The sequence below is a fragment of the Crinia signifera genome, chromosome 5 (assembly GCF_055691185.1).
Source record: "Crinia signifera chromosome 5, ASM5569118v1, whole genome shotgun sequence".
NCBI lineage: Eukaryota > Metazoa > Chordata > Amphibia > Anura > Myobatrachidae > Crinia > Crinia signifera.
The window spans coordinates 162,227,275-162,254,211 of record NC_139221.1 but is presented as its reverse complement, the minus strand read 5'-3'; the positions used below and the strand labels follow the sequence as shown (position 1 = coordinate 162,254,211).

General features: G+C 41.9%; 1 protein-coding gene across 1 annotated transcript in view; it reads left to right on the top strand.

Annotated features, from left to right (window-relative positions):
- The window catches only part of GRB10 (growth factor receptor bound protein 10), a 229,515-nt gene that overhangs the window by 128,581 nt on the left and 73,997 nt on the right, over positions 1 to 26,937 (top strand). Inside the window, 2 exon segments of the mRNA XM_083188204.1 lie at positions 10,549 to 10,765; positions 14,088 to 14,226. Coding sequence (XP_083044330.1) covers positions 10,549 to 10,765; positions 14,088 to 14,226 — 356 coding nt within the window.

Here is a 26,937-nt window from a genome sequence, read left to right as displayed (position 1 = left end):
CTGGAGCTGGCTACCCCTGCCCTACAGCATACATATTAAAATGCACCCTAGTCTGAGTTAAAATCATGCCATAGTGAAGCCACTAAATTAGCCAAATTTTACACAATTGGAACATTGCAGACAAACAGGTGGTGTCACATGAGTTCAAAATTCTTGTATTGCAGTCTTAACTCTCACTAGGGCAGATGTATTAACCCTGGTAAAGTGATAAAGCAGTTATAAAGTGGAAGGTAATAACGCAACAGCCAATCAGCTGAGTTTGAAAAATGACATTTTAGAGTTGATTGGATGGTGCGTTATTACCTTTCGCTTTCTCATCACTTTATCGCTTCACAGGGCTTAATACATCTGCCCCACTCTCCCATACAGAATTTGAATGTGCCATGTTGTGGAGATTAGTGTATAAATGTTACAACTGTCAATTTCCTCTGCAGGAAGTTGTTGTTTGAGATAGTTCTTATAGCATAACCGGCGCAGGGGCAAACGCAGGATTTTCAGAAGGGGGTTTCCAGAGGGGCGGAGCAAAGCACAGAGATGGACACTTAAGTGACCCAGTATATGCCGGGTCAGTTAAAGTATTATAGATAGACCAAATGTATATAAATAATAATAAAATATATACATACATATATATACATACAGGGGCATCAACAGCAGTGTAGGCCCCTGGGCATAACAATGTATTGGGGCCCCTACTGATCCTCCAGCGGTAAGGGTGGGGGAAGCTTTGATGTCCCGCGGGTGGTGGGGGGTATTATATCAACCGCTCAGCATGTAGGGCCTGGATCAGTAATATCCACTAATTACCCCTTTACTGTACAGATGGTGGGAGATGGGGTGGGAGAAGGGGGCATTGGGCTGAATAAAGGGGCCCTGATACATAACTTCCAGGGTGGTAGAGGATGTTTAATATGCAGAGGAGGGGTGTGTAGTGGAGTGGGTTTATTATTCATAATTTAATGGTGGGAGGACAGCTTGCTTCACTGCAGATATCTCCAGTTCCTGGAAATAGATTTCTTAGATTTTAATGGAATTAAAAACTAGAGAATCCCACCTACCAAATGGTATTGGGGACTATGGGATCAGAGTTCAGGAGGCAGAGCAATCTGCCCACGAGTATATAAAACTACCTACCAGGTGTGTGGAGCTGGAGCAGTAACCAACTGCTGGAAGGCTGATATCTCTGGTTCTGGGAACAGTAGAGACAAGCTGCTAGTATCCATCAAAGAGGGAGAGTCCCAGCTTTTGTAATATAACCTCAGAAAAACTCTACGTCAGACAGAACCTGAAATATCTGACTGGGAAGAGCAATTAAAAGGCTTGGATGGTGACCACTGCTTTGAAGTCAGATATCTCCGGTTCCCAAGGGCCGATTTTTAAAATTCTTGTACTTATGGAAAGAGGGGACCCCCAGCTTTCAGTCTAGGGCCCTTAGACTCCTGGGGGTTTTCTGGGTGCTCAGAAACCCCCCCTGCGTGCGCTACTGTGGCGCCTCCCGTCCCCTAAGGGAATCCTAATGACGTGCATCACGAAAATTAAAATGACATCTGTCATTGGGACTCAACTAAACCAATCAGGGCTCAGCTCCAAAGGAAGTCAGCCCTTATTGGATGTAGGTATCTCCATGGAAACACCAACATCCAATTAGGGCTGAGCTGAACTGATGGATGTCATTGGGAGTCCCTCAGTTGTTGGGAGAGGAGCCTGTTGTGCGGTCTGTCCAGGGGTATGGGCCTGCCTTTTCTATTTTTTAACCCTGGACCCTCTAATGGAGAAGGACCAATCCAACATGGGAACCAGGCATGGTGAGTATGTGTGTTTGCATGTGTGCATGTATGTGAATAAAGTTGTACTACTTGTGGTGTGTCTGCATTTATTTGTACATTGGTTATGCAGTGGGACTACAAGTCCCTCATGCTGGGGCATGTGGTTCACAAAGTTTTAGCATGTGGGGTAGGCTTGCTGGGACTTGTCGTTCCATTGCATAAACTAATGTCCCTTTTGAATCAATTTTTTACACACAAAGCATCAGCCTGCCACCCACTGCTCAGGGGTGATGGGGACAGCAAGAGTTAGGCCAGAAAGGGTTAACCCTTGGGTGATCCCTTTATTGGGGGAGATCCCCACTACCCAAGGCTTACCAGCCAGGGCGAGAATGGTATGGCTGGGGAACCTTGTATAAAAAGTGTCCCCTGGCTGTGGTATTACACTGCTGGCTTTTGGAGCCCGGTGCTGGTTCCAAAATATGGGGACCCCCTAATCCTTCTTCCCCTGTATTTGGGAAACAAAATCGCACATTTTTTATTACTAATAATTTGCCACAAATAACAAATGATTTCTAAATTTTGTCTAAATATTCGCACCCTATTACATGTGCATTTTTTGTCTGAAAATTGGCAATACGGTGCAATTTTTATGTTTTTCTTTTTTTTTTGCTATCTAAATAAATCGCACCCTATTACATCTCACCCTTTGTGTTAACCAACTCCTGAGATATAAGGGGAAAGAGAAGCAAGTTTACCAGTTGAGAACTAGTTGCTATGATAAACTTTACATAATAACATTACACAGTCTAAAGAAAACTGTAAAATAGTGTCATGTTTATTCCTGGACACAATATTTTAAGTTTCATTTAAGGTTCCCATTGCATTACAACCGTCCAACTTGGTTCTGTATCTTGGTTTCCAAAAATAATTCTTGCTTAGCTTCTACACTATATAATGAGACTTGTGAGCCACATATCTCTAAAGCTGTGACACAATGAGATTTGGCCAGGCAATTTTAACTAGATTGTCCAAAATCATCCAGCAAGTTAGCCAGAATCACACTGGGCGAGATTCTCTAATATTCATCCCTCAGCTCCGCTCCCCTTCGCCTCTCTTCGCATACATAATTATTGCATATGCAGTAACATATGCGATAATTATAGCAAAGGACAGCTCTTGCGTTAAGAACTGTCCTTTGCGGTGAGAGTCGCCGGGTCCCAGCAGGTCCCGGCGGCTCCCCCCTCCCTCCCACACCCGGCGCTGCTGCTGGGCCGGGCTCTCCTCCTCCCTGCACCCGGACGAGGATCAGTGCAGGGAGGAGGTCACAGGTCCGGGCAGCACAGCTCTGTGCTGCCCGGACACAGGTGAGGGGGAAGGGGTGATGCAGGGCGGCGGGGTCCGTGCGGGGTGGCGGTGGGTTTGCGTTAGAAGCCTATTGGCTTTTGGATTTTTTTGCTTAGAGCATCCCGATAACGGGGGTTTTACCGCATTTTTACCTTAGAGACTCTCCCCCACTGCTTTGCTATTTAGTGTTCATTCTAGCACTCGCCATATTTGAAAACCCATGCAGTTCCTCTTCCCTGTCTGGGGTGTCGCTGTCTTCTGCAGTGCTTCTAGCACAGTGTGGTCTGTATATCAGCACTGATAGGCAAAGCAGACCTGTGCTAGAAGCACCACAGCAGACAGTGACTCCCCAGGCAAGAAAGAGGAATTGCATGGGTTTTTAAAGATGGCGGGTGCTAGAATGATCACTACTATTGTCTAGCAGGATAGACCGTGCAGGTAAGGCAAATCGGCCTAGTTAAAATCACCCATGGGCTTAACGAAATTCAATTTAGTCAAAACTGCCTGTGCTTATGTATGTATACCCCTTAAGAATAAGTTCATACAACTGACCACAAAATCCCACTTTTAATTTGAAAGCTAATGTCCTTATTGTTGAATGCTTCTTATCATGTAGGTGTAAATAGTATATGAAACTGTAAAAAAAAAAAAGGTCTGCTGCTTTACATTTATATGGAAGATACAGTATAAGCCTTTCTTTGCTTGCTTCTCAACTTACAGAAAAATTATATAAGATTGCCACATTTTATAAACAGCTTATATTTTCTGACAGTTATTACTGCATTTATATTGGCTGTTTTGGCACCAATATCTGCCATAATGTAGACAAGCTTGAGTAAGTTATGTACAGCATCCTTATGCTGTATTTATCCATGCCTGGTAGACACAGGCCCCTTTGTGGAGCAAGGTAAATGACTCTATTGTTTACATTTACCTTTAGAGCAGAGAGGATGTGTAGACCACTACTGATGAAGTGATTGTGGTTTCAGTGAATCCATTGCTAATTCGGAGCTTTAAAAGACTGCATAAATAAGGTTTCCCCCATGCTGTCTTACTTCTACCAGTTGGTTTGGTGCCAGACTATTTCTTTTTCAGTGAATTCACAGGCCATCTACCGTTGAACAAAAATCTAATTGTTTTGAAGGTGACCTTCAAGATAACGGAGATCTTCTTTTCAATCTTGTGCATAGAGTGGGGTGATGTCATTTTGCGTGTTCAGTCAGAAAGCTGGATTGTATTGGATTGCATTTGCAGCATGTTAGCCCTTTAGTTGGCTTAGATTTATAGCTTCCCGACCCTAAATATGTCTGTGTGTATGTATGTGCATATAAATACATACATACATATCTATATATAGATCTATATATATATTCAGTACTTATGTAGTAGCCGGGCGCACACTATGCAAGTAGCTTAGCGGGCAATTCCGCGTAAGAAAATCGCATTGCATGCGTTTTTTTGCATGTGATGCGATTTTCCTATGTATTTTATTCACTGCTCTCTGGCCTTGGGCGGTGTGATGAGATCGCATCGCACCTCCCGCAAAATCGCATGCGAAAAATGTGTCAATACATTTGAAACGTTGACGAATTGCTGGCTTGTGTGACTTCTTTATCTGAGTGCCACCGCTGGGGACTTGTATTCGGCTGTCAGCGTGGATACCTGTGCAGCTGTTGGAAGGCACCGGGACCATACAACCATTAAGCAGGGAGTGCCAGAGTATTGCTGGACTATATATATATATTATATAGAAAAATAAATAATATGTGTTTATATATATGAATAGCTCTAAGACACCTGCGCATATGACTATTTTAACCATACAAAAAGTGATGAGTGTTGAGGAAATATATTTCTTCTTTCAAGTGATTTTTACAAATATAACTTTAAGACTTTTTATGCATAAATTATACAATATAAAGTGCACAGTCTAGAGGGTGGCAGCCCAATTCTCTATGTGCCAGCTTGGTTAATCGGATAGAAATTTTTGGGGGGATGGGGGAAGAGAAAACGGGCGCCTGATCTTATTTAACTTTCAAATATGACCACAGAAATGGAATAAGTTTAGTATATAAAAAACATTTAATTTACACAGTTAACATATACAAAATGTATATAAATATTTTTTTTGGGTAAGTACACAGGAATAAAAGGGAATGGGAATGGGATTGGGAAACAATGGGCTGAAACACATGGGTTCAATTGATACACAGTTCACTTAAAAAGTGTCATAGATGTTAAAAACTTTTTGAGGTACTTAGCTCCCTAAAAGTTTTTTAATTCAAAGTCCTTTCTTGAATCTGGACTCAAGAACAGGGTCTCAGTCCAAGGCTTGGCGGCTCAGAGGATTGGTGGAGGGGTCCCAACGCGTTTCGTCCAGCTGTGGACTTCTTCAAGGGGAAGAATGTGTGTGCTTTTAACTTATTCTTGGCTTGTCACTTACTGTATTCCATAACAGGTGGGCTGCAAGGTTTACACATGAACAGTCTTGAACTGAATCAAATTTTTCTTGTCACTTGATCAGGAATGGTTTTATATGATCTAGTCTGTTTAAATAAGAGTAGGTTATTTAGCTGTAAAACTGCCATCCATATAGTATTGCATGTTCTTTGATTGATTTGAACTCCATAGTCTATCATTATGTAATTAATCTAGGGATAGTGTGAGGTACAGCCTGGTTGGTTTTTTTTTTTTTTTTAATGAAACCAACAACCCTGGCATGTGGCCAGTCAGTTGTGGAGATGGTTACTATTAATTTCACCAGGACAAAACTCGATCTAATTACATAATTTTTGTGAAGATTTATACCAGAATTTGCTTTAGGTCATAGGCCAGTGGTTCCCAAACTGTGTGCCATAGCACCCTGGGGTGCCTCGGAACACTTGCATGGGTGTCCTGGGTTGATGGTGCAAGATCAATTTAAATTATTTATGGTCAGTGTTATGGGCAAAAACAGTATTGTACACAGCAGCACTGTATGTGAGTTGCATACGATGTTCCCCGGCGGGTAGTTGCTGAGGTATCCCATGCGAGGTTGCATGCAATACCTCAGATAAGTCTAAGGATGACACTCGTATAAACGCACTGACTGGACACCGGTTACTCGGAATATGCAGGAAAATTCAAATGGGTTGTCAGTCTGTTTAAATATTCCTTCATTACCGGATAGGAGAGAAGTTACCGCTGGGACCAGGGAGCTCATCCTTTGCATCTCCCTTGCTGAAAATCATTAACTGTTTTTCGTTCAACAAAGTCTCTGTAGCTACATACATGAAATCTACACATAGCCAATGTAGCTTAAAAAGGTTGTCAGACAATGCAAAGGATGGAGGTGGAATCTACAGATTATACAAATTAAGGCCCATGCACACTGGGCGACTTTGAGCTGAAAGGCGCTCAAAACAGGAGGTTTGAGCGCCTTTCAGCTCAAAGCCGCCCAGTGTGTATTCCCCAGCGATGAGCGCTGCTGTGTGCTCCCGCAACATCGCCGGGAAAGCTGTTCATCTGCTGGTTATAGCCATTCATCTGCTGGATGAGCAGCTTTCAGTACGGCTTTGCTTAGTGCTCCGCTATGCAACGCCGTCCTCCCCCCACCGTTGGCGCTGGGCAGGGGGAAAGCCGCTCAGTGTGTATGCACTGAGCGGCTTTCCCCGCATCGTGAACACGATCATCGCTGTACATACACGCTAGGCATAGTCGCCCAGTGTGTATGGACCTTAAGAGTGTTTTCTTAACCATAGTGTTCATTGTTCAATTACATAATAAGGTTGTACAGAAAGGATCAAAGTGACTGACTGGGTGGGAGTGTACTGTAGATATGGATAGTGCAGGGGCAGAATTAAGAGGGTGGTGGGAATGTTATGGTGAGATCAGATCAGATTCCTTATGATATAAAGATAATTTTCTAAACCTCACAGACATCAGACCTTGCCAAACTCTTCTCTTCACCAGTGTCAGGGGAAGCCCCAAACCATATTAGAATGAGATCCTCTGTCTCAGAATAGTCTGGAACTTTAACAAACATATAATGAATCCTGAAATATCATTATGGTAACTAGCATAGTTCAACAGTTTTGTATCCATACACACGTATATTCTTATTCTAGATCTGTAGTCTCCATTTTATTTTGGGGATCCCCCTGGCATACAATTAACTTTTTGGCGCGAGATGCAGCAACCAGTCAAAACTCTGAAAATGCCGTATTCTGAGGTATGGGTGTGATCTGCATATGCACTGTGATACATTCTGGTGTTTTGATGCGGTAGGCACCTTATGGTCGTACTGGCTTTTATTGCAGCTCCCCTGCTGCGAGGGTCCAAACAGGTCCCTCCCAGCAATCCCCACAGAGCATATCACTCGACGCATATGCAGATAGGACTGCAGGTCCTAAACCCGGAAGTCCTATTATTGCAGAGGACGTCTAAATGAAGCAGTGGAACTTATCCAAGATTCCATATATTAATGCACATTAGCATTCAAATGGGGGGGGGGGGGGGGGGCTTCAAATGTTTTATTGCATTGGATCTCTTGTCTAAAGTGACAGGAGATCACAAGGCGATATTAAAATGGTGAATTTTATCATGAATGTACCATCAATTAAGGTCTGGTTTATGTGTGCAAAATGGGTGACTAGTCTTATCTTTTAGCTCTCTACCCCCGCAGGTAGTGAGCTGAAAAAGTATGTACAAGAATTGAATTCCCACCCCTCTTTACCAAATGAGAAAAGCAGGGAAATGCTATAGAAGCCCATAGGCCTCCATTCTGTAAGGTACTGTAGTCTGGAGACCGCATTACACATCGGGTCCAAGCTGCGAAATGCATGCTGACAATACTTTTATGATGTTCTCTCATTTTAACTGGACTCAGAACTAGTCCTTAATAATTGATGCTTTCATTCTGTAATTGTCCAGAACAAGCATGCCTAGGATATTACTTCCTTCACTATCCATTTTTCAATTGTTTATTCTAGGTGCATACAAAACTGGTTCAAGGTCATATAATGGTTTGTTCTATTTGGAAACCTGTTGGGTAATGTGGGCTCCAAAATACATATCCTTTTGGTATATTTCATTTCCAAACCACGGAAGCCCCATTAAATTAACTTCCCTAGAGTAATATTTACCCGCCCTTTTCCTATATCTACATTCCTTTTTAAATGAGCAATTGAAAACTACTTGTTTACAACTAGCCCGAACTTGTACTTCAGAAATTTACATGCACAGCATAAATAAGAGGAGGTTTTGTTTATGCCTAAGGATTCATAGCTATTATAAAATGCATACAGAACAAATTATATATATTTATATAGTGGTCTTGTAGAATAAAAAAGCAATGAAATCTAATCTATGTAGAGTTGATGCAACTGGCCAATAGTCTCTTTTCTGTTCTCCTATTCGACTTCTCCAAATGCTAACAATACACGCTAAGCCTAGTAAAAGAACATACTTATTTGACATGTCTACTTGCATTTAAATGTTGTTTGGAAGGTTTTTTGGTACTTCTTTACTTTCGTACTTCCGGGTTACGCTTGCCACTAACTAAGTCAAATAAACGCCATGCCAACATGGATAGTTCATACCTCCACTATCCATGTTGGCATGGAGTTGATTTTAATTAGCGTAGCGAGCCACCGAGCCCGCAGCGTGGGCGAGCGAAGCGAGCCCCGCAAGGGGACTCTGACGCGCGGCGCCAGGCTGGCGCCGTGAAAGTACAGAAGTACCGGGTTTTTTTTTATATGGAAACCATCTTATCCCCCCCCCCCCCCCCCCCTTCCTATAGGATTAAGCCATTGTTAAAATGTTGGCCTGCTATACAGTAATATCATAAAGGGTGGGATGTACTAAACTGAAAATCAGTAAAAACCCTGTTATCTGGGTTTTTATGGCATTTTCAGATGCACCAAAGCCCCACCGCCAGGGCTTCACTATGAGGGGTTACGCCACCTTTAGGTAGCAAAGCCTATCGGCTTCTCTTTGTGCCCCCCCACCACTTACTGCCTGCGACCCCCCCCCTCACTTGATGTTCGGGCAGCCTCCTGCTGTGCTGGGAGGAGGAGCCTGGCAGTGCCTGCCACCATCTGAACAGCAGGCTGCTAGGCACAGGAGGAGGGGGAGAGCAGCGAGGACCCGCTCACCCCCTGCCGAATGATTCACAAAGGGCAGCTCTTATCACAAGAGCTGCCCTTTGCAATACTAATCGCAAATGTTAGTATATCTATACTGTATATGCAATTAGTATCAATGCGATGTGCGGTGGGTTGTATCGCAATTACTTGCTGCATCCCACCCGAATTGTCTAGAACACTGCAGTCTAGTCTGTAAGAAAAAGAAAATACTCTTTGCTTTGGCATAAAATGCAAAAGTAATAAGTTGACCGTACCAGGAAAATAACCAGAACAGGACTTTTTGTGCACAAATTGTAATACTGTAATCCTAAAAATGTTCAGTGGTATTTCTCATACTTTTTTATTTTTTTTATGTATACAGTGTGACTGCTCTAATGGGGTCAGCTGTTTTGCAGGCTGAAGAAAATTGACCTGTGTCATACTGACTACCTTGACACAATGGTAGAAGCTTCAAAAATATTGGGGCAGATGTATTAAGCCTTAACAAGAGATAAATCCAAGGGTGATAAAGAAAGATAAACGTCCAGCCAATCAGCTCCTTACTGCCATGTTACAGGCTGTGTTTGAAAAAAGTCAGTAATGAGCTGATTGGCTGGACATTTATCTCTCTTTATCACCCTTGTATTTATCTCTTGTTAAGGATTAATACATCTGGCACATTGATGCCTAGGGCAGTCGCTTACTCCAGGTTGGACCTATATGGTGCTCTTTATCCCTCTTTGGTGTTATTGCCCAAGCTGCTCTCTTACCATAGCAGGCAGGGGGCCGGATGTACTAAACTTCAAAAGTTATAAAATGGAGAGTGACAAACTACCAGCCAGTCAGCTCCTAACTGATATTTTTCAAACATGACTGTTAGGAGTGGATAGATAGTTTGTTAATGTCCGTTTCTCACTTTTTAAAGCTTAGTACATCTGGACCAGGATGTGAGGGTTTTCAAAACACTTCTCGTCAGTGAGATCGTTACACATTACTAGCCTATCAGACGCTGAATGACTGGTGTTGTGTGTGTGTGCTGGTGTAGTTGAGACCTAAATACTGAATGAGTGACTGTCTTAGACACCCCTAGTCATTAGCACTTAGCTGACAGTCTAGGTGTGTCTTATTGGTATGCCAGCGCTGGATCCTGCCTTCCCATGGACATTTGTTCAGCCTACAAAATGTCTGCCTCCACTTTTACTTTAGAAACGTTAGTATTCTAATGGATTGTTGCACTCACATTTTGTGTACATGGATAGACTTGAACCACCATGGTTACACCTTTGGTAATATCATTATATATAACTTACAGTAGTTCTTATTTCATTTCCTAGATGATGATGTTGATCTAGAGGCTCTGGTTAATAATATGAATTCTTCGCTGGACAGCTTATACTCCACATGCAGCAGGGTGTCAGACTCTGTACCACTTATACAGAATGGTCAGCTAAACCGAAGCAAGCTTTCAAACTCAGGATCAAACACTCTTCCGTCCATGCCACAAAGACCGAAGATGCAGCGCTCCCAACCAATGCAAATTCAAGCAGTAAGGTAGGAAAGGCCCCAATCCTGCATTTCGTAGACTTAAGTGCTATTATAATATTACATTTTCCCCCCCAAAAAAAAACATTATTTGAGCGCACACTATTTGACTACCACATGTTTTAACGTAAGTTCTTTAGCACCAGTATAAAATGGCAAACTTAATCATTTCCAATTCTGTATGATAAAAACAGTAAAGATTCAGTCCCTGGGGCTGGACAGGGCTTGTTGCTAAAACTTAAGTGGTGCAATTGGCAACAATTGTAAGAGAAATAAAAAATCACTGCAGAAGTCACACCAGTTGTGTATCGATTTGTCAAGCAATTTTGGGAAATCTGTTGACAAAGTTAGATTGTTTATTTTTAATCATTCTAAAATGAAAAATGCTGGTGAATCCCCCAAACTTGAGCATCTTTGCTACAATGAGATTGTGTCCATTTTAGTTTGATTACTTGTGACTGAACTTCGAGCACATCGCTTTTCAAGGAAATTTCCTTTTTTTAGGGTTTAGCTCTATTTCAGATGGAATGTTGCTGTGGGCAACCAATCAGATTATATCTATTATCTTCTAGAAGGTGCTAAATAAATAGGTAGATCCTGATTTGTTGCCTATAGCAACATTCCATCTGAAATATAGCTCCCATTTTAGTAAATTTCCCCCAGAGAGTCTGAAATTCGAACCTGTGTATATTGAGGATAAAAGAGTGAACATGGGTATGGTATTTAAACTGCTGAAATTCAAACAGTGGTGATATTTTTAGAATCTAATGGCACCAGTATAAAACATACATGCTATGTAATTTATATGCTGGGGTCACTTGATGTATAACATGCTAAATCACTGTTCTCACGTGTATGTTTGAGTATACCTTATGAACCTACCCAAATCAAGCATAGTAAACCACCACAAATCCTTCTTGCATTGAAATATTCACCAAATTAAATGTCACTCGTTTTTTAAAATGTGGCATTAGATCAGATGTTAAGGTTCTGCGAACTGTCTGTGAGGAAGACTAACGTAGAATGTTAGGTGTTTAAAGCTGTAATCTCACATCTCCAAAGTATAACATATTTCAGTAATGCAGCCATTACATTGCACATGTGTACGGCCCGTAGTACGCATGTGGGAGGCCATCTTGCAATGAAATCCTGCTACTTTTTTAACTGCTGGCTGTACGCAAGTTGATTTGACAGGAAACCGGTGTTTGCGGGTGTTAACCAGACGTTTTCTGAGAGTGTGAGGGAAAATGCATATAGCAACCACACACAGAAATCATTGGGAAAATGGTTGCTCCTATTTTACTAGAGATCTGCACAGTGGAAAAGTCAACGGCAAAATGGAGCCAGCCCCATTTCCCAGAAATTGGCACATGCGCAGCTAAAGCAACAAATTGGCATTCTCCTCTCTTGGATCACCCGTAAGAAGTTTTATTTCTGTCTGTCGCACTATAGCTTTTTCTTTATCAATTGTTTCATGGTTTGCGCACAGCAGTTGCTTAAAACAGAAACACATAATACACTTTAATTTCTCTATCTCTCTATAATTATGGAGCTCAGTGCTCGCTATAGTATACTCACTTACCTTAATACATAAAGAATGGGGTTGTCCATGGATTGATCAATGCATTTAAGCTTGCAGCCCAACATCAAGGGACCCCTATTTCACTTAATGTCCCACCCTATCACCCAGGTGGGATTCCTTGATGTTAGGCTGCAAAATACTGTATATTTTTACAGACAAAACGTCACATCAGTGAGCGCTTAAAGGACACTACAGGGGGCATAGGCGGCCTTTTTATGCAGATTTGTATGGCTTCTAAAGAACAAAAGTTAACACTAGATTACATAATAAATGGGGGTCATTAGAAGCCAATGGCTTGCACTCTGTGATGTTCCCAATTCAGAGTTTCCTCCGGATCCTCTGGTTTCTTTCCACACTCCAATAAAAAATATACTGGTAGGTTAACTGTCTCCCAACAAAAATTAATCTTAGATTTTCTGTGTGCGTGTACATGTGGTAGGGAATATAGATTGTAAGCTCACTGGGGCAGGGACTGATGCAAATGTTCAAATATTCTCTGTAAAGCGCTGCGGAATATGTGTGCACTATGTTGGGTAATAAATGGGTAATAAATAAATCAGTGTGATAGAAGCTTCGATCATTACAATTTTCTATTGTATGAATAATAGGGGTTCAGTGTGATTTGCCGACATTGGTATTTACACCCTGCTGGTATAACAATCTTCAATATTATCAACAGTTGAAATGTAAACACTTAATAAAAAATGATGAACATGTTAAAATGCAGACACAGTTGTAATGTTGAAATGGACACTGTACTAGTATACTCACATGGCTCAGCACACTATCATATTCTACTTTTTTTGTGAAAAATCATTAAAAACCATTAGTTTTTTGTCATTATTTTAGCTGTCAGCACTGTGTTTGTGTCAGTGTTTTGTACCTGTTGCTGTTTTGATTTGTCAATGTTTTGATATTGTCGGTAATTCGATTGTTGGTATTCTGTATCTGCTGGTATTTTGTCCGTCGCCATTTGGTTGTGGGGACTCGGTCAATCAGTATTTCTTCCGTCAGCAACTTGATTACATACCAAAAGTAAATAGTAATTAACGTTAATTGGTGTTAACTGTTGGTGGGACTCTTGCAATGAAAAGTCTGTGGTAACTTTAACAATACGAGACTGTATGTCACAATGAGGCCTGGCATCATACATGGGACACTCAATATAGAGCAATAGCTAAACCTCCCTGTATATGTACACACTCCACGCTCTCTCACTTCCCGATGTCTAGTACCCACTCAATTACTCACTGATCTTAAATGCTACCCAAGTTTACACAGGGATCATATTGGTGTACTGCATACCTGCCAACCCTCCCATTGTTCCAGGGCTGTCCACGGTGGGCTACGGTGTTCTACAATAGGAGAGTTAGGTGGCGCATACACCCCTGTTCTACATTGCAGAGCAGCAGGTAAGCGGCGAGTGAATAAATTCTGTGCAAGTGCGCAATGCATCTATTTACAGCACCTGTAGAGAATGGGGCAGCCTAACCTGTGCTGGGCATGCACTCATAGTGATTGGAATGGGGGTTCCTACTCCTTGAGCCACCAATGTAAAAATGTATGGTACTGTATAAGGCTTTAGATCTCGCAGCACACTAAAAAGGATTTAAACACATTGGCCTGCACAGGAAAAAAATGAACCCATTGGGGTGGTCTGCATTTGGGAACCACTGGGTTTGCATATGACTTGTCCACACATTACAATAAATTGTATCATTTAACGCTTCCATTTTCTTTTTTCTGCAGACGTCTTCAAGAGGAACAACCGCGCACATCATCTTTGCCAGCAATTCCAAATCCGTTTCCAGAGCTTTGCACTCCTGCAAGTTCTCCAGTACTTGCACCAGGATCTTTACCTCAAAATCAGCCTGTCAGCAAAAAGAGTGTAAGTATTTCATTTAGCAAATATGGATTATTGAAGCCGTTCATGAAGAAAACTATAATCGTAAATATTTTAAAAAAATTATGGTGGTTCATGTGTATTCATTAATGCACCTATTTTAGTACTGGTTCCACCAGTTGACTGAAGTGTAATGTAAAAAAAAATTGAATTTTGAAAATCCATAATGGATTTCTTCTATTAATACAAAATTATATTCAGGAATAATCACAATATTGACGTGGTGAATATTGTAATGCGTGCTGAGTAGCCTGGTCCTATGCCTCTGGTGAGAACACTGGTGACACACAGGACCGCATATGCCGTTTCTGATGGGTATACACACAGGGCGATGTGTGTTTAATTTCTAAGGGATTTAGGGTGAAATGTGGTAAAACCCCCGTTTTACCACATTTTCCAATGTATTAAAACGCCGCTGCCACAATACCACATTGTAGGGTATTGCCACCTTTGGGTGGCGGTACCCTATAGAAGCCTATGGGCTTCTTTTCGCCGCCCAACGCCTCCGCCGCCGACCCCCCCTCCCTCAGGCCTACCTGGAAGCCCTCCCCCCCCCCTAGTGACGCAGACGGATGTCCTTCCAGCTGCAGGTGGGAGGAGGAGGTGCCGGGGACAGCCTGCTTAGCTGTCCCTGCATAAGGGAGGAAGCAGGTGCCAGGGAGATGATGGAGACCCCCTGCACACCACACCACAGTACAGGTATCGGGGGAGGGGGGGGGGGCTCTGTCACCGCACCATGATGTCAGCTGCATATGTTAGTACATATGCGCTGGCATCGCAGCGGGGGGGGGGGGGGGGCGACGAAGGGCGGCGATGTATTTTTTCAATACCTTTTACTTGATGAATTCTAAAATGTCGGAGAGCATTTCTCATTTTATGTATGTTATGGTATGTTAGACTTACCCCAAATCTAGAGTTTTTCCTGATTGCTCAAATGACAGTAAAGCTCCATACACATTAAACGAGCCACTCTATGCGTCGGTGGGGACAAATGTGTATGCACTTGCCGATGCTGGTGGGAAAAGGGAGCAAAGGCGGGAGGAGTGACATATGCGTCGGTGGGGACAAATGTGTATGCACTTGCCGATGCTGGTGGGAAAAGGGAGCAAAGGCGGGAGGAGTGACATTCATGCTGCAGCATGACCGTCGTTAAAGAGGACTCCCTCGTCCAAACATGATCAGACAGGGGAGGGTGTCATTTAGATGCACAGGAGCGTGCATCGTTAACAAAAAGGATTGTTCAGAAAGGGCTCATAAAGCAGTTTCTGAATGATATTGTGAACAATATCACTGTGCATATGGGGCTTTGTACTGAATGAAAGAATTGCTTTGTCAGTGTCATAATTAAAACAATATTAAATCAGCATTCTATAATTACCATTTTCAGCATTTGGGGCAGGATGCATAAACCTCCAAAAATTCAGTAAAACCTCCAAAAATGCTGTTTTAAGAGGTTTCACCATGTCCCTCCCAGTTTCCCCATGGCTTTTGGATGCACTGGCACTATGCATGTGCAGAAGCCCTCACATTAAGCCAGAATTCCCCAGACTACAAAGGACAGCTCTTTCCAGCAGAGCTGTTCTTTGCTTAAGAAAACATGCATACAGCATTAATAAACATTGCATTGCATGCGATCAGTGGCAGGAAACATTGCAGTGAAAATGATGCAGGAAAAAAGCTGGTAGGCTTTCCGGAGCTTGATGCATATGGTGAGGGAATATTGTCAAACATCTGCAAACTGCATTTTTCTGACATTTGTATGTGCAGATCAATCCCACAGGTCTGAATCCTTCCAAACTATTGACTTACTATTGACTTACTTTAGTTCTTGATATGTTAGTTATTCAATTGTGTAGCATGTATGTGTATGTATATGTGTGTGTTTGCTTGTATGCATGGACAAATGTATATGTAAAATGTAAATGTATATATTCCCACCATGGCCCTAACTGTGAATATTTTGTATATTCTCCTCATGCTTGCATGGGTTTCCTCCGGGTACTCCGGTTTCCTCCCACAATATAAAAATACACCGGTACTGTAGGTCAATTGTCTTCTAACAAAATAAAACCTAGAATGTGTGTGTGTGTACATGTGGTAGGGAATGTAGATTGGGGTCTGATGTGAATGTTCAAATATTCTCTGTAAAGCGCTTTGTAATATGTGTGCATTATATAAATAACTGTTAATAATAATAAATATTATATATATATATTTATTATTATTAACAGTTATTTATGTCACGCACACATATTCCAAAGTGCTTATATATAATAGACCCTTGTAGATAGAATGTGAAGAAGCCAATACATGACGCTATTGGATCATTCAGAAGGTTTATGTATGCTTAACTGGCTTGACAGTGCATGAGTGTATTGCCCCTTTCAGACTGCACTAAAAAAAACGGTATTTTGACGATTTTTAACCGTTTTAAAATGATAATATGTGCGGTCTGAAAGGTGCAGAGTAATTTTACCGTTTCCAAGAAAACAGTTTTTGGAAACGGTAAAAAGCAGGGTCCTACCCGTTTCAGACCCGTTTTTTTTGCTGTCTGAAATGGTACCCAGGCAGAAGTGAGCACTATTGGTCCCCAGCGCAGTGCATATTTAATGAGCCAACCGGTCATTACATATGTGCATATGTAATCAGCCACTCATTACATACGCGCATCCTCCCTGCCTGCAGTGCGGGAGCTCCTGCTGGCAGTCTAGGTGCGGGCTCTGGTGCCTGATCCCTTCTCTCCCCATCGCTGCTTTCACACCGCAAACCTGCTTTAGACCAGGTATTTACATGCGATGTGAAAGGGGTTAAACTTGCTCTGACCCGTTTAAAAAAACGCTTTAAATACCTGGGCTAAGCAGGTTTTGCGGTGTGAAAGCAGCATTAGTGAGATACTTGCAAGCCTCTTCTTGTGGAAAGGCTACATAACTTACAATAGTTGTTTTCACACCTCACACTGAGTGCCCTAGAAACCACCCTTACACACACACTTTTTTAATATTCTGATGCAATGTGGCACCTTTTTGAAAGTCTTAATCATACTAAAAACATAGGGTGCGTAAAACGGATTTTTTTCCAGATTTTTTTCTTGTTTGGCCTATTGAGTTTGGAAGCTAAAACAATATCCCCAATAAACCACAGCACGGTCTCAAACTTCAAAAGTGATAAAGTGGAGAGTGAGAAAATCAGCTCCTATTTGTCATTTTTTAAACCCAGTGCAGAGGCGTAGCTAGGGCAGAGCCGGATTAAGCTCCGGCCGCCGAAATGTCACCGGGCATCAGTACCCCGTACTGCCATAAAAACCTGGGCGTCATGGCACCGGCATCCCTAGCCGGCGCATGCGCAGTGAAAGTGCTCGGCGGGTTTTTATGGCGATATGGGGTACTGATGTCGGGTACAGAGGGGAGCCGGCGATGTCAAGGGGTGATCGGCTGGAGTCTGGATGGCCTGTGGAGGGACGGATGCAGAGTCGATGGACGGACGGACATCGGGGCAGCCAGGTAGATCATTGGGATAGTAGGCTGGGACTTCTTTATTTGCTCCCAACTCACTATTGCAGCAGCCGGCTGTGGGGTCCTTTTATTATTATTATTATTTTTATTATTATTATTATTATACAAGGAGCAGCTGTGGGGTCCTGTTGTTGTTTTTGTTGTTGTTGTTATTATACAAGGGGAGCAATCTGTGGGGTCCTGTTGTTGCAGGGGGAGCAGCCTATGGGCTCCTGTTTTATTTATACAGGAGAAGAAGCCTGTGGGGTCCTTTTATTATACAGGGGAAGCAGCCTGTGGGGTCCTGTTGTGATTATACAGGGGGAGCAGCCTGTGGGGACCTGTTATTATACAGGGGGAGCAGCCTGGCCCTTTGTCATGTAGCCACTCCCACTAGTGTTATATGGCCACACCCATGACATGCCCATTTTCCCACTGAGCACCTTCGGCAGGAGCTCTGGCTCAGCCGGGCAGGCGGGCACAGCGGGGAACTGGAGAGCTGGGCGGGCGGGGAGCGGGCTTGGCAACGAGCAAGGTCAGTCCCCCTTGGTAACGAGCAAGGTCAGTCCCCCTTGGCAACGAGCATGAAGTTCCTAGCAATGAGCATGTAGCTTATGTGACAAATGTGTAATGGGCATTCCAGTTTGTTATATATTATGTAATGGACATTACAGTGTGTGGTATAATGTTAGGCCACGCCCCCTTTTTGCAGTGCAAGAGCCCTGTCTACTACAAATCGGGGGGGGGGGGGGGGGGGGGGCGTGAAACATGCCCTTGCTCCAGGCACTGTGGCACCTAGCTACACCACTGCCAGAGTGTAGCTTGACAATTAGGAACTGATTGGCTGTCTGTTAATCACTCTCCCTCTTATCACTTTTGAAGCTTAATATCTGGCCCTATATGTGTAAGCAGCAAAAATGTGTGGCAGGTGTGACAGTTGCTTCTCTTATTGACAGTTGCCAAAGAATATAGTCCCTATTCTGCACAGTGCTCTGTATAAAATTAGGATTTACCTAGATACATTTTCTGCAACCGTATATATTGTAGCCCCCTACCTCTGATTTATATTTTTGTCTTTCTAAAGAACAGAATGCCGAAAACTTTGGGTTGGAGTTTCAAGGATTCGTACTGATGGCACTTGCCATGTGTGTTTGTTTAGCACTTTTTCCTCATAAGTCAAGTCAGAACTTATTTTAGTTTTAGAAGTGTTTTTTTTTTTTTAATCTTTAAAAAAAAAAGCTTTGTGTCAAATTGCTTAGCATTGTGATAAGGACCGCAAACTTCTAGTACTGTAGCTGTGAGCTTTTTTTTATTCTGCCATTTCCTAGCTAATGAATAGTGTCCCTCTTTGGAACAATTGGCAAGTAGTGCACCACTGACTTTCAGCCTGCCAGTTCTGCCCACATGGAGATCCAAACTGGGTGGCTGTGCTGACCTAGATTTCAATGGAAAACCCTCTTGTGCCGTTGCTTTCTGTTCTTGGGTGATGTGAAGCAGTGGAATTTAATAAAGATGCTGAGGTCATTCTTGTGTTGAAGATCTTGGTGCATGAAATTGGGAAGTACAGTACCCTAATTGCCACATATTTTTGGCAAGAATAGCCTGGCACAGCGGCATAGTCTTTCTTTATTTCTTGGCAGATTCTATGGCCTTTTTTTTTCTGTAAGAGTATTTTTTAATGCAACTGAATTCAGTACTGAACATTTTCTGCAAATCGGTATGCTTAAGTCATTGTCCAGTGCCATTCTCTCTCCAGATTTTTATCAGATGCCGTACCTTAACTGGTGCTTAATGGGGCATTCACACGGTAAGATTTCACTGTTTTTCTATTAAATTTTGAATATTGAAACAAAATCGTATCGAAATATAATGGTATATCCACATTTGATGCAGACTCGATCCCGATGCGCGTTCACGTTTAGTGTAAATCGAATAGAAAGTAGTCTTGCCAGGCAAGACTATATAGTATAAATCGAATTGAAATCGTACCAAATGCCAGAGCGAATGAACAGCATATCGAATCGAATTCCACATCGGACCGTGTGTACCCACTATAAGAGAAACATTAAGTGGCTGTCAAATATTGCAGTGTATACATGTGTATATGCAGATGTGCTTGATTATGGCTACAGTCACGCTAAGTGTCTTTTTGTGCATCTGTTTCCACAAAATGCATCCTATGGTTATGACAATTTGGATCAATTCTGATTGAAATGATATGGTGCATGTATATATTGTGTTCGACTGCAGCTGTATCTGAATAGGAAATGCTATGTTACATGGTTTTCCACTGACCTAGCATTTCATATACAGATACAACTGCAGTCGCGCACTCTATACATATGCTGGGTATTTTCATCCACAAGCATGTGGGTCTTATTTGCCTAGAAATGCGAATAAGACTCTATTTTTCCTGGGGGGAAAAAGTCACCAATCACTGGTGGGTATGGGTTATAGGGTTGACACTCAATAGGTCAGCCACTATTGGTCGACAGGCCACAGGTTGATAAGGCTATGGTCGACATTTACAAATAGTGGACACAAGCATTAGGGCGACAAAAAAATACATATTTTTCATGATTTTTGGTGTCTGTCTACAATGCTGATGATCTGAAAGCATTGTAGGATATAGAGCTCCAGTCTAAAGGCTTATTTATGGATACCCATCAGTTTATCTTTGATGGTGATTTTATACGATTTTAATACTTGGAAGGATATCAAATATTTCAGATTTCTTTGGCGACTCCAAATTTAACCCGTTAAGTATGGAGTTCAACTTTAACATAATCCTATAGGCTTATACCATATATAAAAGGATCTTATTTTACGTGATTTATAATTCTCAACCGTTTATAGGGGAATATCTCCCCAATTATAGGAGACCCTACAAAAATAGGAACTAAATTCATCATTATTTGAAGATTTGTTAATACTCCCCTGATGAAGTCATTGTTGAGGAAACACATTGGGGTTTCTCTGTATTGTTGACATATGAAGAACTTTTAATAAATACATCTTGTGGATGAATCACGCCTCTTCTTATTATGCTGGAGATTATGGACAATTCCTTTTGAAGTTCATGGTGTTAACCAATTGTCATAGGCGCCAGATCACTATGGGATTGTATAGTTGTGTGTCAATTCCCTAACCCTCAAGAAATTTAGTGATTGGGCGGCCTTACATATTTTTAATCTGGTTCAATAATATTTGTTAGCGTATAGTAGAATTTTGGTATATTATATATATATATATATATATATATATATATATATATACATAGCACTTGCAGTATGGACACTGAGGCGAGCACATGCACTGGTAGGAGGGACCATTCTGCTGGACACTTAACTGGTCATCCAAACTAAGTGAATTATCTACTCCTTTGAGAAGTTCCTCTACTAACATTCTAAGGAAATCCTCCTGTTTGAACTATTTAAAGAATTTATTCTCTTCATTCCAATGAACAAAGGACCAATGAGATTTGTATAAAAAAACCATACCCCTGACGAAGTCTCGTTGAGACGAAACTCGTCGGGTACACGTTCTTACCTGAGAATTAAGGAACATCAGTAATCAAAAATTTATGAAATTTTTTATTTTATTTGCTGAATATAAATTTTTATGTATTTTATATTTTAAAGTTCTTTGATATTTGTATAAGGAGTTGAAAAAACAGAGATTATCTTACAAATTGATATATTGGGATACTGGAAAGTAGAGGGTGGTCTGTTCTCTGATGAGCCTTGGAGACCTGCAAAATGTATCAGTCTCCTACATTTTCTGGGAGAACAAGTATGGTAAAAAATACTTACAGCATTATGGCCTTGATGCATAGACTTTGTAAGTAGCAGTTGAACAAAATAATTTTTTAAATAACGTTTAGTGTGAGTATTTTTTTCATATAGCTTTGATTTAATGTTATCGGTTTGGGGGGTTTTAGAAAAGGAAAGCCTGCAAAAGCTGGGATGATACCCCATAGAAGCCTACGGGCTTCTTACCGCATCCGCCGCCGCCCCGCACCAACCTCCGCCAACCCCCCCACCTGTGTCCAGGCAGCCTCATGTTGTGCTTCCCAAACCAGTGACCTCTTCCTCCCTAGCCCCTACTTCCCCTTCCGAGTGCCAGGAGGAGGAGGCGGAGCCCTGCTACAGCCGGGCAGGAGGAGGGGGGAGAGCTACCAGGGACCTGCTCACCCCCACTGGCTGCTTCGCAAAGGGCAGCTTATATCTAGAGCTGTCCTTTGCAATACTAACCGCATATGTTAGTGCATATAGGATTAGTATTGCTGCGGTAGCCAGCAGAGGGGGGTGGTAAGGGGCAACGGATGGTAGTGCATCGTGTCCCCTGTCACTGATAAAGGGTTAACATAATTAATTTATGGGTTAGTGATGTCAAGGGTTAATCAAAGGAATTCCTCTATACAAGTCTAAAGGGATTAATATCGTGATTCTTGTGTTTTGTGACAAACAACAATATATGCCCGCATGACTGTTTCTCTGATGGAATTACCAGGTCAGTTTTAATTATTACAACTAGCTTGACTACAAAACGGTTTTAGACGTCTGTTGTCTGGCAGCGATATAGCACATATCTAGAGCAATGGCTCTAACTTTCAGAGAAAAGTGATAGGCAACCGGATAACCTTGTATTGACATGCAAATACACGCAATGGAGGGAAGACGCTGATCTACGGATGGACAGCTATGATTTGAGGCTGGCTAGAGTAATATTTCCATTAAGTTTGAACATGCATTTGAGTGGCCTGTACATTTGCATTTTTTTTTAAACTGATGCTAAATAAGATGTATACCCATTTAACATCTTCAATTTAATATGATGGCAGATCTTGGGTATGTCTAATCATGGATGGCTCAAATGCAAAGATAATGCATTTGTCGTAGTCATATAGCTGACAGTGTTTTATGTGTTCATCTATTTTTCATCTCTGTGTTGATATTCCTGCAGGGTATGAAATAATAGCCTGACACTTTACACTGAGCTTTTGCCACTGGGAAATGTTTGCAGAACTTTGCTACACAGGGAAACTGAAAATCCAACTTTTGTAATGGCTGCAATAATTTGAGTGCTAGAATATATAAAAATGTAAAATGACCTTTAGTAAAATAGAACATTTTAAAAGCGGTAGGCCCCTTTATGTGAGATGTCCAGGATACAATTTTGGTGGGTTTCATTCCTGGATCCGACCCAGCATTTGGAACAAGGAACCAAGCCGTGTCGGATCCGGGATTTTCCCCGTATACACTACGGTGCCTACCCGCAGAGTAAACCGAGGCGGCGCTTGGAGAGGACTTCATGCCGGGACCGCGGTCATCCCTTCTGGGCTCCCCCCAGCCGTCGTCCGGGAGGTGAATGGATGCCGCACACAGGCATCCATTCACCTCCTCCTCCACCGCTGCTGTCTGCAGGGTATAGCGGACAGCAGTGGAGGCTGTGTGTGCGCCCCCCCTGTCCAACCTGTGAAGGTTTTGACGTCCCCCATTCATGTAAATGGGAGTCGGGTCGGATGACCCGGTGTACCCATTTACACCGCCCTCTACCCAGGTCCTAGACGTATTCTACGCAGGTCAGGACCTGGGTAGAAGTCGCATTTAAACCGCTGCTGACCCGGGTCTGACCTGCAGATGACCTGGGTTTACAGCAGTGTAAAAGGGGTATTAGCAAACTGCAATTTTGGTAGTAAGACCCATCTAAGCTTTCTTGCAAATATGTTAATATAGTAGTGCATGGTGTAATGGTTAGCATTATTGCTTCTCAGTACTGAGGTCATGGGTTTGTTTCCCACCATGGCGCTAAACTGTGCAGAGTTTGTATATTCTCCCCGTGCTTGCATGGGTTTACTCCGAGTACTCCGGTTTCCTCCCACAATCCAAAAATATACTGGTAGTTTAATTGCCCCCAAACAAAGTGAACCCTAGAATGAATGTGTGTGTGCATGTACATGTGGTAGGGAATATAGATTGTAAACTCCATTGGGGCAGGGACTGTTCAAATATTCTCTGTAAAGCTGTGGAATATGTGTAATAAATAAATTGTAATTGTGGTCCTTTGTCTAAAGAATAGCCAATACTTTAATAGAACATATTCCTATAGTACAAGGTATACTTTCAGCAGTTGTGATAGTGTTTTTATGTTATCTAGTGCTGTCAAATCTGGTGAGGAGGTAAAATGTCCATTTTAGCTACATCAGATGCGACCACACTATACTGGGCTTTCCCTGACCTGATCGCATCTATTGCAATCAGTCAGCAACTGACATTGGGCCAGATGCACCAACCTTTAAAAAGTGATACAGTGGAAAGTGATAACCAGCCAATCAGCTCCTACCTGTCAGGCTTGGTTTGAAAAAATGACAGTTATGACCTGGTTGTTTTATCACTCTCCACTTTTATCACTTTTTTAAGCTTAGTGCATCTTGGTCCATTGTATGGCTGCTGAATGCAGTTGCATATCAGCTGTCGCCCTCATGCAGACCTTCCGGTTGATGATGAGTGATTGTGAATGGTTTTCCCCCTGGGAATGGGGGACGGGACGGGACTCTTTTCGGGGCAGCGTTAACCTGATCGCTGGGCTCCAGAGATTCGCAGCCCAGCGATCAGGTCTGAATCGGACCCATTGTGCGCATTGTTACACCTTTCCATCCCTGGGATTTAAAGTCAGTGTGTATTGTAATATGTCATAACTTGTATTACCTGAAGACGGGGAATAAAGACCCCAAATCTTTGCAAAGCAAATATGTTTTGAATCTGATTATTTACTGAGTGCTGTATTACTCGAATTGACTGTATTCACTTTATATATGAGCACTGCGGCTAAATAACACAGGTTTTTGCCTGGCAGACCCGGGTTAGCGGTGGTGTAAATAGGGTCAACCCGTGTCAATTTACACAGGACCTCTTCCTAGGTCCTCACCTGGGTGGAGCATGGCTAGGACCTAGGTAGAGGCCGGTGTAAATGGTCCCAGCATGGGTTGGGACATCCGTCTAGCTGCTGATCCTGGAAGTACAGCTGATCTCGACAGCCCTTTCCGGCGGGGAGTAGAGAGCGGACACACCGCTGCAGTCAGTGCACAGGCTCTGAGCACTGCCTGGCGCCCTACAGGCAGTCCGCGGGCGAGGCCACAGTTGGGGGTGAGTATTGTGTGTCCCAGTGTGAAATTAGTTGGGGGGGGGGGGGGGAAGAGCACAGGGGGAGATGTCGCTATGCTCCCCCCTTAAACAGACCCAGGTTCAGTGTAAAATGCACAGACCCAGGTCCGATCGGGGTCAAAGTGCTGTTTAAATGGGGTATGAAGCGAAATTCGCCGATGAAACTCCTGTATTTGAAGACCAGGGATTTTGATGTAAAAGAGGTATTAGCTGTATTGCCCTGGTGCCTTCCTGGGGGAGCAACCCTGTATGTAGCATTGTAGTATAGACAACACTTTCGGGAATTCACACGGATAAAGAACTATGGACTCGCTTCCAAAATTTCTGCATTGCACCTTTTATCAAGAACCTGTTCTTGATATATATAATCTTATTTTTTTCACAAAAAAATAGGAGCTGGTTACATGATGATGAATTAAAACTTCAAATCTACATCTTGTTCATGTAGAATCTGAAAGCTTCTAAAGTAATGTCACAAATTGTTTATCTGGGGACATCAGAAATCTTAATAATTCAAGATAAGCATAGGAAGTTACACTTTCAGTAGGAATCAGGAATTTGAGAGTAATGTCCAGTGCAGCTGCTGCAGTAGTAGAACGTGATAGTATTGCACTGAGATGTACATGGGCAGCCAATTTGCTTATTTTCATTCTGAGCATACAGTATATCACAAGTGATCTTGGCCGACAAGTAGATATCGATGCAAAACTGACCATATAATCTATTTTTATTTCTAACACTATGCAGAAGCTATTGATTTATACTGAAAACTATACTGGTAAAAGCAGAGAAGCCTGTTTAAAATGCTAGGTGCAAAACTGGGTTGTCAATTTGAAGAATTCCTTCAAAGATTACTCTTTTTTTTTTGTTCCTTTAAAAATGTTCCTTTTCACATTGTACAGCATCATATGGAAGCGATTTTTCACAAACCCATGTTGGTTAATACTGATTATACTATGGAGCTCTAAATGTTTTTGGATACCATCGCTTAAAATTCCTTCAAATAATTTACCCACTAATGATGTTAATCTCACCGGACTATATTTGGCTGGTTCATCCCTTTTTCCTTTTTTGAATAATGGTACTACCTCTGCTATTCTGCAGTCCTTAGGCACCTTACCAGATGAAAATTAGTTCTCAAAATTGTAATACAGAGGGTTTGCTAATTCCTCACTTAATTCCATTAGAACCCTAGGATTAATCCCTTCCAAACCTGGGGATTTGTTTGTTTGATTTTGCAGAGTATCTTTTTTTATCTCATCCGTGGTGAATTCAATATTAAGTTCTAGCTGGTTTGTACCATTTATGGTACTTGTGGGTTCCAATGTCTGCTCCTCCCTAGCAAACACTGATGAGAAAAATGTATTTAACAATTCTGCTTTTTCCTTCTCATCAGAAAAGCAATTTTTGCTGATATTGGTTAATGGGCGTATGTTCTCTTTTATTATTCTTTTGCCATTCTGTATTTGAAAAACCTCTTGAAATTGGTTTTGCTCTGTGTTGCTTTGCACTCTTCATTTTAGCTACTTTGATTCCCCCTTTTATACATTTTATTTACTTCTTTGTACTTGAACTCACTTTGAACTTACTTTATACCCATTCCCATTAGCCTTGTAAAATGTAAATGCTCTTGTCTTATTGTTTATTGCTGTCCTTACTTTTTTATCCAAACATGGTGACTTTTTTCTTTAGATTTTTATGCTTATTACCTTTTGGGATATATTTAATAGTTAGGGTTTCTCGCAACATTTTTAGGATTTCCCACATTGCCTCTGTATTTTTCCCTTCAAATAACGCTTCCCACTAAATTTCTTTTAAAGATTTCCTGAATAATTCAAAGTTTGCTATCCTAAAATTTCATATTTTAGCCCGTCCCGTATATTGTTGTTTACAGAAATTGATTTCCAGTGAGATCATGTTGTGGTCACTGTTTTCCAGATGTTCTATTACTTTGGTATTTGAAACTAAATCTATATTATTTGGGAATAATAAATCCAATAATGCCCCGTTACGAGTCAGTGTTTCAACCGATTGTGATA